The following is a 16,373-nucleotide window of genomic DNA, read 5'->3' as shown; positions in this document are numbered from 1 at the left end:
CCCAAACATGTTTTTTTTGTTTTTTTTTAACAAAGGCAATAAATAAATAAATCTGTATTGCAATCAATGATTGCGGTTTGAAAAATTGCATTCTAAGCCGTTGCGATGTAGATGTGAATTTGATTAATTGTTCAGCCTGCTACTCAACACAAATACAGATTGCTGAATGTTTGTGTCCGTGACAATTCAATCCCGTGCAAGCCCCAGAGCGTCTTTAATTGCATTAATGATCCATAATGCATGTACAGTAGAGTGCGCATAAATAAATGATGCAAGCCTTCATGCAAAATGTATGAATGTTTTTCATTTCTACACATGTCCCGATTAGCCTGGCATCGGAAGTAAGCAAGAGGACGGCCATTCACCGCCCGGTTGCGTAGCGACGTCACACTTACCAAGAATTTGAGGGGAGGCCTCATGTTCTTGGATGATCACATGTCTAGCTCCAGGAGGAACGAGAAACATCTTAAGGTAGCCTTTGGCGTCAGCGGGAAAGGGAAGAAACAAAAAGAGAAATACAGACAGATGAGCAAGAAGCGACGACGCGTTTGCAGGGGGTGGACATCCCGCATGCTTTGCTCTACAAAGCAGCCCGAGGAAGAGGAGGAGGACTTAATAAAAGTGGTTTTCATTGACACATACAGGATGCTTGCAATTTGTGCTTTTGTTACCTCTGCCAAGGCAATTTTGTTTGTTTGGCAAAATCAATGTGTAAAGATGTTTTGAAAATTCATTTGGATCGAGACGAGCTCGGAAATATCGGCCCGTTCTTTGTTAAACCTTTTTGATTGTGGGTTATTTTTGAGTGGTTTTGTTTATTTCTATTGTGCAAGGTGAACATTTTAATTCCACTTCTTTGAAAAGATCTGTGCTCGTCGTCTACATGCGATATCATGAAAGATGACTGGAAACGCACATTTTTGTTTTGTTTCGATTTAGTGAAATTACCATTCGATTCAATGTGGTATGAATTTTGTCTTGTTTATTAGTATGTACTAACATGTAAAATCTCTCCAAAAGCCCAAACTATTCAAGTTAATAAAATTCAAAGAAACAGGTGAAGAAACTGGTGTGCATATCTAATCAAAGACTATTGGATATGTATTTGGATACACGGGGTCTGATACAGTTCAAGGATGGTACATTTTAAAATGTAACAATTGCATTTTCTGTTTGCACCCTTATATAATACGTTAAGTTCATATTCAACAAAATGAAAATATGACCGTACTTTTTTGTAGTTAGTTTTTTTGCTTGTTGTGTTTTAAAAAAAAAAAAATTTTTTTTAATTCATACATTTTAACTTAATATTTAACATTTGACATTTTCTGGGCTTTCTATTTTGTTCAAGTCTTTCCTTAAGGAAGGATTTAATCTCATGCACAAAGGGTCTGCAGTGTAGTCAAAAGATCAATAATAGGCGTTTTTCCACCGCCGGATCTTTTGGAGAACTTTTCAGTTTAACTTGGTAAAATTCAGTTCGCGCGTTTTTCCACCAACAACAATTACCAGGGTAATTAAATTCCCCAAGGGACGTCCAAGTACTATCTCGGCAGCGGGGTCTTGCTGAGCCAGGCACGAACTTTGAGGGTGCAGGCTGCAATGACCAAAGCTGATTGGTCAAATTTGGGGGCGTTGTTTTTACATCGGCTGGACTCAATCAAAGTCATTTGAATTAATTACCGAGAACTGCAAGATGCTGTGGAAACACAAATCATAAATTCCCTGTGGAACGTTTACCACCAAGAACTCCCTTTACCCAGAACTCAAAGTTCCTGGGCTCGTTGGTGGAAAAAGGCCTGACTGATAAATTTAACTGAATAAAACTCAAAATATTAAATGTTAAAAAAGCAAGAACGCATTGATTTTACTTGATGAAATTTGTACTGGCTTGGTCAGATTAGGGTTCATTCATGTAGTTAAATGTACTGATGCGTGAACTGATGCTTCACAAAATTTGGAGGCGAAAAATATTTTAGCCATGGCAGAAGTCTTCGTTTAATATTCAATTGCTGTGCCAATGAAAACCAAAAACAACAAACCCGTTTTAGTAGACTAGTGGGCAGCAAAGTCTGGCAGGGATGTCCAACGCTCACAAACCTTCCCGTGACTCACCCATGACATTTCTAAACTCCTGGCTCTCATTTAAAAAGACATTGCGAGCTCCTTTGGGCAACGAGAAGGCTCCTCTGCTTTTCCCTTTTGGAACGAAACAAAAGCTGTTAGTTTGTTTGCGGCTGCATCGCATCGGATCAGATCAGCGCAGCGGGTGGGACTTCACACTGGATGAGGAGGGAAGTCGTTTGGGGGCCGGCAGGGCGCGAGAGCCCCCGGGGGTGGGAGCCGCGCGAGCTTATTACGGATGCAGCCGGCTTGGGCAAGGTTAGGACAGGTGGCGCGGCTGCGGGGACAACGCCGCCTGCAATCTAACTTTGGATGCGGCAGCTGCAGGGGCGGCACTTGTGAGGTGAGTTTCATTAAAAAAAAAAAAAAAAAAAGCATCCAGGGTGAATCCTCTTCACATTCAATTACAGTGGAACCATCAAAGTTGTTGGTTTGCGTTAAAAATTGTAGGGTGGCAAAAATGCACTTCTTTTGGTTTGGATTGTTTTGGATTTGGCGCCACCTTGTGGCATCTTTGTGTAAAGGAACCATGTTGGACTGAATTGAGGAGCTTCATTTAGACAAAAGTGGCTCTTAGTGGTAGGGATGTAACAATATCCAAACATCACGATACGATATTATCACAATATGAAGGGCACGATATGATAATTATCAAGATATTGTGGAGGGGTTGGCGGATCACAATATTGTAAAAAAAAAAAAAAAAAAAAAAAGAGCTCAAACTAAAAAAGCACAATATTGTCCTTTTGTACATAACAGCAATGCATATAAACCACCTACAATCTCTAATAACAATATTGAGGCACTTACTTGCTAATGCAAGCACACATTGATCGCTTCACAAGCAAATTACGTTCACCTTCATCTGACAATTAGCATAGATTTTGAACATAGAAGGCCAAAACATCCCTAATGAAAATTACATTGTACTAATAAAATAGCCACTAGAGGGTGCTAGAACTGCACAAATGGAAATCGACCTAACTTTTTTAACATATGTGTTCCTTTTAAATATTGTGAACATGACGATGACAATATTGTGGCAGTTTTAATATCACGATATCACGATATTGTCCTTATCGTTACATCCCTACTTAGTGGTAGGGATGGGCGAGTAGAGATACCAGCTATCGCTAACGGCACAATAAAAGCCTTTTAGTAAGGTATCAGGTACTCATGGAGGCTGCCGATACCAGTCACCGACACCTGACATCGAGTACCTTCTCAGCATTAGTCGATGCAAATCATTATTTTCATCAAAAGTACTAGAGGTATCGGTACTCGGTGAGTACTCAAAGAGTGAATACTCGTACTGGTATCGGTCAGAAAAAAAAGCGGTAGAAATACCTACTTAAAACTCATTTGCTCCCAAAATAGTATAAATACGTTCTATTTTAAATGTTTTAAGTGTCCCAAAGACATATTTATACGTTTTTTTTTTTTTTATGCTAGAGCATACAGAACCTTTGATACAGCCTTTCAACTGAAGTCAACGGGTGACAAAAACGGTAGTAACTACAAAAACGACCAGCAGGTGGCAGCAGAGTATAAGAGATCAACCAGGGCCATGTTGAAAACCCCACAATTTGTGAATAATGATGAAACTTACGTATATTCTAAAGTGCTGCAAAACGGAAACACATAGAAATATCCTTTTTTTTCCTGATGGAAAAAAAGACTAATCTTTCTTTTGGTGAGGTTCCATGTTTTTACAGCAAAAGAACAAAATATTCTGTGGGCCTTGCAAAATCAGTCAAAATCTAGTAAAACAGCCGGGAGTGAAAATGGCTGCAAATTAATGAGTTAAGGGTCATCTTGTGGCATGTTTGTACCAAGGAACAATGTCGAAGAAAGCGAAGGAGCTTCAATTTGATAAAAGTAGTGCTTTGCCATCAACTTGTCGTATTTATCGGATATTAGAACCCAAGATAATCATACATTTAGCATTACAACTTTGGAGATTCCACTGTAATTAGTTGACCATCACACTAGCCTGTAATAAAAGTTTGCAGGGATTTCTACGGGATGTTGCGCACAAACACACACAAGGAGGCTGAAGTTAGTGTGGCTGTGGAAATAATCACATGAACAAACATGTATTGATCACAAGCCTACATGGATCACGAGCAGCGGCAAGTAGTGAAAAAAAAGAAAAGCCAGGTGTTAGCGGTCTGCGCTAGCTCTATGGATGGATACTTGCAGAGTGTGTTTTCCAACAAATGGCTTTCTTTTTGGGCTCTCTTGCTTAACGCTTTCCCTGTTAAAAGATGTTCGATGATGTTAGGACGGTCACAAAAGTTGTCACTTCGTCACCACGAGAAAAGAAAAGAACCGGCGCTGTTTTGATGAAGCTGCCATCTTAAGGCTGCTTAGGTGGTTTTTGTGCCAATGGTATTAATAGCGTGCCATCATTTCAGAGTGTACAACATTCGAATATTGCAACTTTTCTGACTTTGGGGGTCATTTTGTGTTGTTTATTTCTATTGGGCGCTTCCTGCAGACTACTTGTTTGACTCTGTGGATTATTTCCTGTTTAGTTATTGTATTGTGCAAGGTAGTGGTTGTCCTGATCACTAGAATATGCAATTGTGGGAGAAATTGTATGTGAATGCTGCATTATAAAATAAAATACAGAATCATGTGGAATGATAGGGAATGATATTGCTGAAAAATGTATAATGCAATGTAAAAAAATGGTTGATGATATGGTTTGATATTGATTGAAATGGAAAGAAACGGAATGATATGTAATGATGTGGAATGATCTTGGTGAAAAATGTGCAACAAGTTGAGGAAAAATTCTAAATGATATTGAGATATGCAATGAATATGTAATGACGTGGGATCATATTTCTGGAAAATGTGCAATATGATGGTGAAAAATGTGGCATGACATTGAGTGATATGGAATGATAATGAATGTGATGGAATGATTTGACTTTGGTGAACACTATGTTGATGAAAAGTGTTGAATAATATGGATTGCAATATGTTTGTCACAAGGTGGCATGATAATGAATGACATGGATGACATGGAAGGATATTGAAAGATATGGAATAATACTGAATGAGACAGATTAATGTGGAATGATTTTGGTGAAAAATGTGCAATATGTTTGGTGAAAAGTGTTGAATGATATGGAATATTTAAAGATACGTAATGATGTGAAATTATATTGCTAAAAAATGTGCAATATGTTGGAGAAAAATGTGGCATGATGGTGAATGAAATGGAATGATATTGAAATAAACGGAATAATATTGAATGTGACGATGTGGAAAGATTTTGGTGAAAATACTGAAACATGTTATTGAAAGATAGAACGATGTTGAATGTTATTGGTATGGTATGAAAAGATGGATGTGGGATGATATGTAACAATGTGGAATGATATTACTGAAAAACGTTTCATTCAACATTCATGATCTAACCGATCAGAAGAGAAAAGCTTAATGTTGTACACTGAGCTTGACATGAGGGAGCTAAAACTCCACCAACTGAATGTAGGTATGTTTTGAATTATTTATATTATATTTTTTTGAAAACACATGCCCTCAGTCGCGGGTGTCACATTGTGTGTCTGGCGAGGGGAGATAACCTGAGAGAAGGCACTTCAATTAAAACCAAGGCATAAAGTCAATGCATAATGGTATTTTGCATTAAAAAAAAAAAAAGAATAAGGGAGTGGGACTTAATTATTCCTTCAATAATTAATAAGGTTCTTATTCCTGACGACTTTGACAGCTGCGTCGGTTGGTTTTTATCGGCTGTCAATGTACCGGTTCATGACATTTCGTAAACAAATGAAGTTCGGAATGAATTCAAACGGAAATAAGAAACAAACCCTTTGAAAACGTCTGTCAGACACAGAATGGAGAAAAAGGAAGGTGATTCGGTCATCTCATTTTATATGCATTGATGAACTTAATACCATCCCCTTCGATGGCTTACCAGCTTTCTTGGGGGTCCGGGTGAAGCTTCCTTTGACGGTGCGGCAGTGGGAGTTGTCGCCGCCGCAGACGCCGCACTTGTCTTCCATTTTGTTGGAGCCGATTTCTCGGTCACAGCCGACTTTCTGAAGCGCCAAAGAAGTCCGGAGAGATTAGAAAACCTCCAGCCTCATTATTGAAAGATATTAGTGATATTTGGGTGTGTGTTTATTTTATTTATTTTTTTAAAGGTTAAAGGAATACTTAACGTATTGAGCCATTTTCAGCAGTAAAAAGTTAATATTTCGTCTATAAGTAATGTGGTAACTTCATTATTTTTTATGTACAATTAATACCTGTAAAAAATAATTTTTCTATTTGCTGTCGACTAATCCTCACCTGTTTTCTGGGGTTGGTCAGCAAACTGAGCCATGATTGGTCGTTATCTACATCCTCAGCACAGGTGATGTCATCATCAGTCGACAGCAAGTTGAAAAATTACTTTTTAAAGATATTAATTGTACATGAAAAATAATGAAGTTACCACATTAATTATCGACAAAATATTCACTTTTTAACCCTGAAAATGGCTCAATGAGTCAAGTATCCCTAAATAACGCAAGTTTTGGTGTAACTCTCGATTGTATTGCATGTAATTCCACTGCTGACCACAAGATGGAGGTACACTTATTCACTTATTCAGTTTGATATTCTAAGTTTGGAAGAAGAAGAACAAAACAGGAAGTATTCCAGCACAGCCAAGTTTGTTGAAATTATAAAACATCATCCTCTGTCGTCCAGCTTTTTAATGTCATCTTTTGGCATTCTTATTCCCATATATTATGAGATGATGAATAAATTTTTTTAGTTGGAAAAATGGGATTTGTTTACTGTAAACACAGACATTGTTGTTGTTTTTGTTTTTTTTACAGTACTTTATTACTACTTTGTGTTATATCTATTACTCTTGCTCTCTCTCAACATATTTATTATACATTTTTACATGACATTTTTTTTTCCTCACTGCCGTAAAGTTCAACAAATATTGAAGGACAAAGTATTGTAAAACATTGAAACATTCTGCCTGTAATTCATATCTTTATTTTTATTTTTGTCAACATTCAGGCACCAAAAAAGAAGTTATTTTAGTCAACAGATTTTTTTTTAAATTAAATTAATTAGCTGATTAATCAGTAATCAGTTTTTTTTTCTTTTAATTGGAAAGTTGCAAAAATTTCAATTTACAAACTTCACGTCATAGTAATCAGGATATTATTCTACTAATTGTACTAAAATTGTACTAAAAAAAAAAAAAAAAAAAAAAAAAAAAAAACCCATCCTCATTGTTCGCCCCCGAGTATTGTCCCACATTGGTACAAAAGACCCGATATCCCAGTTTGCCGTATGATCTCCTCCACAATGAATGTAATGTCGCCTTACCACACACTCCCCGCGAATGCAGACACTGTAGGCGTCCTTGTAAGAGCATCGCGTCCCGTCGTGCACCAGCTGCTTCATGTACGCCACGTCGCCCGTTTCCTTGGACTGGCAGTACAGGTGGCATCGCTTGTTCGCTACAATGCAACCATTGAGGGCATCACGATTAATTGTGGCTTTAAATTGGTTTTTCTTTTTTTACTTATTGATTGTTATGACCAAAACTAATCTAAACTAAATTTAACCTTTACACAATTTCTACTGTGCGTGATTTCAAAATGGTGCTTGATTCTATTGTGCAAGATGGTGGTAATTGTTAACAACTTGCAAGGAACAATCACATGTTGTCATTTCCTGTGTGTGACCAAAGCCTGTCATTGTGCTTTGGTTTATTTCTAGTTGACCCTTTTATTTCTATTGTGCAAGATGGAGAATGGCATGAATCACTAGGAAGGAATAATCACAGTAGTTGTCAACATTGACTGAGCATGACTGAGCATATTGACGGGAAAAAAACATCATGCTATTGATTATTTATAGTCAATCTGTTTATTTCTATTGTGCAAGGTGGATATTGTCATTGTTGAATGTTAAGAAAATAATCTCATTAGAGTCATTTTATGGCATGTCAACATTGCCCATGTGTGCAACTGAGGATGCTGTGAACTTAATTCTGTGGATTGTTTTGGGTCATTCAGTTAATTTCCATTCTGTAAAGTGGTGATTACCAAGAATAACTGTCAAGTAATTTCATTTATTGTGTCTAAATTTCCTGTGCATGACTGATCAGATTTACAACTTTTTTTTCAACTGTGTGGATTATTATTAATTGTTGCACTTATTTCTATTTCTAATTGTTGTATTTATTTGTTTATTTATGTATGTATTAATAATGAAACAAGTTTAAATATATAATGTATACGGGATAGGACTAGATAAGTTTTTAACTTCTTCCTACTCCCTTTTGAACATGTAAACTGATGATTTTATGTTTTTTTGTTTTTTTTGTTTTTTTTCATTCTTCTTTTCTTTTTTAATTTTTTTTCTCTGCTGTTTGTTTGTATGTTTATATGTTCAATAAATCAAATCAAAAAATCAAATCAAATATGTATATCTGAGCCAAATATGGACCTTTATGACTATTTCTAGTTGATCTGTTAATTTCTATTGTGCAAGGGGGAAGTGATTATGAATACATGTCAAGAAATTATGCATTATTTATATTTTAAAGCACATTTATTGTGCTTATGTGCAACTGAGTAGCCTGGACACTATAATGACTGGATTATTTCTACTTGATCTGTTGATTTCTACTGTGCAAAGTGGCAGGTATTATGAATAACTGTCAATAAATGATGCATTACTGTAAATTTAAGACACATTAACTGTGCATGACTGAGCAGATTTAAATGTTTGTTTTAAACTGCATTGGTTATTCATAATTGTTGTATTTATTTCTATTTCTAATTGTTGTATTTTTTCTATTGTGCAAGGTAGCGGTTTTCAGTACCAATTGCCGAAAGGAGCAATTGCATGACCGTAATTCCATGACACGTACACGCAACTATGCATAACTGAACCAAACATGGACCTTTATGACTATGGATTATTTCTAGTTGATCTGTTCATTTACATTGTGCAAGGGGAACAGTGATTATGAATAATTGTCAAGAAATTATGCATTATTGTAATTTTAAAACACATGTACTGTGCTTATGTGCAACTGAATAGCCTGAACACGATTATGACTGGAGTATTTCTACTTAATCTGTTGATTTCTACTATGTAAAGTGGCAGGTATTGTGAATAACTGTCAAGAATGATGCATTGCTTCAAATTTAAGACACATTAACTGTGCGTAACCAAGCCGACTGTGGACTTTCATGACGGTGGCTTCTCTCTATCTATTTATTTCTATTGTGCAAAGTAGCACAAACACAAGACCCTTTTTCTTGTCCAATACATGCAAATGTGACATTCTCCAAGCCTTCAGGGCAGCATTTGGCAGTGTTACGACGCCTTTATGTAAGGATGCTTTGACCGTGAGTCAACTAAGGATCCACAAACCCCTCCCCCCGCCCACATCCTCCCTGACCCGCCCGGAGGAATGCCACCTGGCGAGCGATCCATCAGCCGCATCCCGACTCACCGTCCGGATGCTCGTAGGGCAGCCAGTGGTGCTTGGCGTTTTGGAAGTCGAAGTGGGAGTTGCGGAGTTGACACTGCTGCGCTCGGAAGTCCTCAAAATGCTTGGGGCAGTCGTCTGTGTTGCACAGCTGATACTCGAAGTTGACACCCGGGCAGTCCTGGCCGCTATTGATGGGACTTGAGGTGGGGAAAAGGAAGAACATTTGGTAGTTAGCTTGTGGCTTTCGTGAGCTAACCTTCGCTGTTTCATGGCCAGGAGTAGAGAAGCCAGATTTAACCTTCAAGTTATGCTAATACGCAAGGCGCTGTTCTGGCTACCGTGCTGTTAACGGACACCTTTGTTCTATTCCAAAGGGAACTTTTAGGGTCCAAATAGGCTTCATTATATCAGTACACTTAATCATGATATTCCCGCTACGAATATTCTCTTTCAATCATTCCCCCTTATTACATGCATACTTTCTATTTTAAGCATAATATAATAATATTCAATATTTTCTTGAATATATTTCAGTCTTCATTGCCTTTGAATATCCAACACCAGTATTTTTTTTTTAAAAGTTTCATTATTATTATTATTATTATTATTCTTATTATTATTATTACTATTGAAATATTTATGAATAAAAATATGCAAGAATGGAAATGTCAGCTATACTGTAATTATTAAATTGATGTATTATTAGGAATAATAAAATACATTATACAGTATAGAGTATACACATATAAGATTGAGATTATTTAATTGTTTTGAATGCTTGATATAGCAATGCTACTTGGACATTTTAATGAAAAAAAAAGAGAGATACATTCAACTTGCTAATTGCTTTTTATGCTTTCGTAATTATATTAGCACGATAAGAATATTTGGCTGTTTTAGTCATTTTAAAAAGATACATCTGTACAATATTCACAGTATTTATAGCAAATATAGCAACTGTTTAAGCCTACAGTAATGACTAATCATTGCTTTTTTTTATAAAGTGATTAGTTAGTCAAGTTTCCAGACTTGCAAAACAGGCAAATGTCAGCGTGTGATAGTTACACGGGGTTGTTGCACTGGCGCGTCCGGAGGCGAACGCCGGTCCCGCAGGAGCGAGAACACGAGCCATGTTTACTCCACGAGCCCCAGGCGCCATCTTGCTTCGCCTGACTAGGGTTCTTCCACATGCAGTGACCCTTGTAGCACCACTAGAGGGAACACAGAAAAAAAACCCCATTAAGATTGCTATAGTAGATGCTGTTGTTTTGGTTAGCAGACGCACTATTGATATCTGGGTGCAAATGAAAGAGTCTATGAATACAAACAGATTATGTTTTACTGAAGGGATAAAAGGAGGTGTCTATTTTCGGGAAGTGTGACTTTTACTAAAATATTGGCTTGGTGGCGCACCGAGGAATGTTTTCCAATTCAGCCCATGAAGCACGTTTCACTTAACAAACATCATGAAATTTGGCAGGCATGCCCATTTCGAGAAGACGAACATAAAAGTCTCAAGAAGACATGCCTGAAAACACACAGGAAGTCTGCCATTTGAGTTTGAAGCTGCCATTTTAGTCATGCTGTCCATTTCCGCCATAACAAATGAAACTTCAATCTTAGAAAATTCAGTCCCCGAAGCCTGTTTCACTGAGCAACATGAAATTTGGCAGGCAAGTCTATTGGGAGAAGACTAACAAAAAAGTCTCAAGAAGCCATGCCTGAAAAGACACAGCAAGCCTTCCATTTGACTTTAAAGTGGCCATTTAACATCCCTACCATTTAACACGAAAATCTAATACTTGAAAATTCAGCCCCTGAAACCACTTTCATTTAGCAACATGAAATTTGGCAGGCAAGTCTATTGGGAGAAGACTCACAAAAAAGTCTCAAGAAGCCATATCCAAAAAGACACAGCAAGTCTTCCATTTGACTTTGAAGTGGCCATTTAACATTCCTACAATTTAACACGAATCTCTAATACTTGAAAATTCAGCCCCTGAAACCACTTTCATTTAGACATATCCATAAAGACACAGGAAGTCTTCCATTTGATTTTGAAGGGTCCATTTAACACTCCCACCATTTAACACAAAATTCTAATACAGTGGTGTCCAAACTATGGCCCGGGGGCCATTTGCGGCCCTCAACCCATTTTTAAGCGGCCAGCAGCATCGACTAAGAATCTGCTACGACTACATTTGTTTGTATATACTGTAAAGTGTCTGTAAAGCTTGAAGTGTCTGTTTAGATGATTTCTTTTTTTTCACGATTTTCTGTTTGCAAATGTGTACGAGGCACATACTGTATATATTAGATAGACCTACTTTCCCAGGCGCACATTCGGTCCCGTCGAGGGGCGGGCCCTTCTTGGTCTTGCAGAAGTACGGGTTGTCGGGGTGACTGCACCACAGCTGCTTGCACGGGTCGAACGTGCGGAACTGAAAGACATCAAAAGAAAAATGGGGAAATAAACTATCGCGAACCAAGTTTGTTGTTGTTGTTTTTTTCGTCACTATGTTTGCTCGAGAGGCCTTAAAACGAAGCGCGCTCTGGATGGATGGCGGACATATTGCTGCGGCGGCCTGCTCACTGCATGGCGACAAGTGTCACAAGCATGCCGTCAAAGCAAGAGTGGATTTCAAAAAAGGCTTTCACGGGCGAAAAAGCTCATCAGTAACCTCCGGCGGAAGAGGATTAGAGGACATCATGAGACATCGTGAGGTGAGTGGGGTGGAGAAAAACACGCGCAGCAGACAACTGAGTGCCGTGTGTTTACTTTGCATTTCATCCAGCAACCGACGAAATGGAACAGCGAAAATGGCGTTATGTGACTTGCCAAGCGTGTAATGGAAGGGAGGGTATTGCTTTAAGTAGATATTACGTTGCAGAGGATAGTGGTTAGGGGAGATAAACATTGTTTATATCACTATAATTATAATCTTGCGATGTAGCTGCAGCCCATAATTGCTGACCGGATGTGGAAATAAAGAGGCAACATGTATTTGTTCTAAATAAAAAAAATATTTTAAAAAATAGATTATTAAACTAATAGTACACTCTGGACTGGTTGCGAGCCAACAAACACATACACATTCACAAAAAAACAAAAAAAACAAAAAAACACCATTTAGAAAATAAAATACAAATAATAATCAGAGGTGGGAAGTTACGAAGTACAAATACTTCGTTACTTTACTTGAGTAGTTATTCCAGTACTTTCCTGAGTATTTATTTTTTAGACTACCGTACTTTTTACTTTGATCTGTTACATTTTATTAACATGAATATCTGTACTTTTTACTTAATACATTTTTAAAACAAGGTCGTTATTTTTGTATCTGTTTAAAGAGTCGCATTGGGTCCCATTTGTGCAGTTTTAGTACCCTCTGGTGGCTAGTTTTTTTTTTAGTGCAGTTTAATTTTTACAAGGCATGTTTTTGCCCTTCTATGTTTCAAATCCACGCTTATGGTCTGATGAAGGGGAACGTAATAGGCTTGTGAACAGAGTCAATATTTTTTAACACAAATAGTTTAACTCAAGTAGAGAATATCAGTACCTTTCCCATCTCTGATGATGATAATAATAATAATAATAATAATAATAATATAGAAAATAATAGATAGGCCTACATATACAACAGTCTGCCTCAGACTTTTGAGCAAATAAATTCAGGTAAAAATTTCAACCTGTCAGATAAATTATATAAATATATATATATTTTATATATACATATATATATCCATCCATCCATTTTCTTGACCGCTTATTCCTCACAAGGGTCACGGGGGGTGCTGGCGCCTATCTCAGCTGGCGGGGGGCACCCTGGACTGGTTGCCAGCCAATCGCAGGGCACACAGAGACGAACAACCATCCACGCTCACATATCATCGACAGCCAATCAGAGGGAAGCTGTTTTCCCACATTAAATTAAGGACAAACAGCAACCCAATCAGGTCTAACAGTCTGCCCAAAGAGACTGATTCACAGTGAGTTGAAGAAAGGCAAGCGCCTGCTGGCTCAGTCAAATGCTTCAAGGACTCTCTGAACGACTCTTTGAAGTGCTGCAGTATCAATCAAGAGTCTTGGGAGTCCAGATTGCTCTGCCTGGTGGGCTTCGGTGGCCTCTGCGGTTGTCTGGCCAGCAAACAAGGCGTGTGCAAGGAGGAACGGCATCAACACCGGCAGAGGAAAAGAGCAAATGTCGCCTCTCGGCCTGCTTTGCCCGCAAACATCCGCTGTCCTCATTGCAACGGGCGAGCATCGGGCTGGACGGCCATCTTCAACTGTTACAGACCGTCTTGTTTTCGTCAACAATGATGATGATGAGATTGTCAGCTTTTACAAACTCCAAAAGGTAAGCAATGCAAGACGGGGGACCAACAAGGCAAAAAAAATGGCAGAAAACAACAATGAATCGACACAGACAGAGGGGAGACAAGAGACTAAATACACACACACACTAATTGATACACACACTAAGCCACGTTTGGTCGTTACCTACTTCCTCAGCACAGGTGAAGTCATGATCAGTTGACAAGAATAAAATTACTTTTTAAAGGTACAACTTGTACATGAAAAATAATAGTTACCACATTAATTATAGACAAAATATTCACTTTTTATAGCTGAAAATGGCTCAACGAGTCAAGTATCCCTTTAAATTAAAAATTGCTACAAACAATTACTCGATTATTAAAATAGTTGGCGATTAATTTAATTGATTCGTTGTCAATTAATGGACTAATTGTGACAGCTCCAGATGAGACTAAGTGGAAGATTTTGTTGACAAGACGAGACTGGACAAAAATTTTAGTACAGTGAAACATCGATTTAACAGAAGAACGAGGGAAGGTCTCATCAGATGATTATTGTATTTGCTTCATTTTTGCATATATGAACATGGAGCTGATGTGTCTTGCCAAAATGTTCCATTTTTGTCTCGTCCGTCCATCGGGTGAGGACACATGCACAACTATTAGTGACACGACACAAGAAGTTGTGGTCGTCTTTGCCAGCGAAGGACAAGCATCACTCACACAACTTGTACGAAGAAACCAGATAGGTGACACCAAATCAATCACATTATTATGACGGTCATTTATTAAGCTGATGCATCTGTCAACAAACTTATCAACTGAAGATGCATTTTTATGCAGCAGGTTAAAGCTGAAAGCTGAAAGTCTCTCCTCTTGCAGTTTTGTGGATTTGGGGGATTTGCAAGGATACCATTCATCGCCACATCCCGCCCCCGCATACACGTTTGCCCTTAATGAATGTGCACTGTCAATTTCCTCAACATTTTGGAAGAAATGAAGAGTGAAAGATGATGAGGGGGGTTAAGGCGAGCGCCCATTTTGTCTAAGTGAGGGAGCCAGCGTCTACGAGAGGGAAATAAAAATATTCAGGCGAAAAGTTTGCTCGTGTCAAAAGTGAAGAATATATCTGTTGTAGATTGAGTCATGACGGAGATTTTTGATGAGCTTTTCCAGTAGAATGTCTTCAAGGCAATTCTTTGAAAATTTCATGTGCAATTTTGAGGGATTTACAATCACATTAGTAACTGTAATATTCTAAGAAAAAAAAGAAAAAAATATAATAAATATGAAAAACTTGATTTAATTTTTAATTAAATTTTATGTTATCTAACATTCAATTTAATTTTACATTTTAACATCAATTTCATTGAAAAAAAATTTATATTACATTTTTTCTCATTTCAATTTTAGTGTAAGAGAAATGTAAATAAAGTAGTTATTTTTTTAAATAAAATTTACGTTAGAAAATGCTGGATTGACTATTTATTTTTTAATGTATTTAATCGTCTTTCAAATAGGTTTTTAATTTGTTTAAATTTGCAATTTAATTGAAATTTTTGTTTTAATTACATTTGCATCTTATATTTGTTACATTTCTACATTTAAATGTTTCATTTAAAAAAAAAGTTATAAATTTTGCATTTCATTTTTAGAGTGTAATTTAATTTAATAAGTAACTCATGTTTTATTTCATTTAAAGTCTAAAAAGTCTAAAAAGTATAAATGCAATTAATGCAAAAATGCAATTATTATTTTTTAAATTATTTTTATTACATTCTTATTCAATTAGACCAGTGCTTCTCAATTATTTTCTGTCAAAACTTTAACCTGCAAAACAAAAATATATCAAATAATTTGTGCTGATTTGTTTTTTGCATGTCAGTGCAAACAACCCCCCCCCCCGCGCACACTCTGCCAATAATGAGAGCGCCACTGCCCCCTAATGTAGTGGAGGTGCAATTGCACTTTATTCTAGGACAGTAAAAAAACATCAAAATAAGAAAGTAAAAAAGCATGTTGCCCGAGGTCAAATGTGCCCCCCTTGATGGAGCCTCGCGCCCCCCTGGGTGGGCCCACCCCACTATTTGAGAACCCCACTATTTGAGAAGCACTGAATTAGACGAAGTAAGTGCTGGAATGCATCTTTTAATTGAGTTTAAATGCTTTTTTTTTTTTTATTTAAATGGCTATTTGTCATTTTGTAATCACATTTTCCTTAATTTATTATTTGAATTAATTCCATTTGAATTATAACGTAATATACATCTTAATTTACATTTTACATTTAATTTTATACTTCCTTGTTACTTTATACTGTTTTAATTTAATTGTATATATTCTTATATTATTTTAATAATGCTATATTACCATATATTTGTTTTGTATTCATTGCTTGCTATATTTATTTTACTACTGTTTAATTTTCATCAATTAT

The 16,373-nt window shown here is 37.0% G+C and overlaps 1 protein-coding gene across 1 annotated transcript in view; it reads right to left on the bottom strand.

Moving 5' to 3' along the window:
* adamts3 (ADAM metallopeptidase with thrombospondin type 1 motif, 3) overlaps positions 1-16,373 on the bottom strand; it is a 114,315-nt gene that overhangs the window by 16,883 nt on the left and 81,059 nt on the right. The window contains exons 11-16 of the mRNA XM_077522762.1: positions 11,947-12,060; positions 10,685-10,830; positions 9,641-9,816; positions 7,495-7,628; positions 6,077-6,200; positions 396-476 (exon numbers count right to left, since the gene is read on the bottom strand). Of these exons, the coding sequence (XP_077378888.1) occupies positions 396-476; positions 6,077-6,200; positions 7,495-7,628; positions 9,641-9,816; positions 10,685-10,830; positions 11,947-12,060 (775 nt within the window). The remainder of the gene's footprint in view (positions 1-395; positions 477-6,076; positions 6,201-7,494; positions 7,629-9,640; positions 9,817-10,684; positions 10,831-11,946; positions 12,061-16,373) is intronic.

This window comes from Festucalex cinctus, chromosome 5 (genome assembly GCF_051991245.1).
Source record: "Festucalex cinctus isolate MCC-2025b chromosome 5, RoL_Fcin_1.0, whole genome shotgun sequence".
Lineage (NCBI taxonomy): Eukaryota > Metazoa > Chordata > Actinopteri > Syngnathiformes > Syngnathidae > Festucalex > Festucalex cinctus.
The sequence above is the reverse complement of the archived record's forward strand: the minus strand, read 5'-3'. Positions and strand labels throughout refer to the sequence as shown.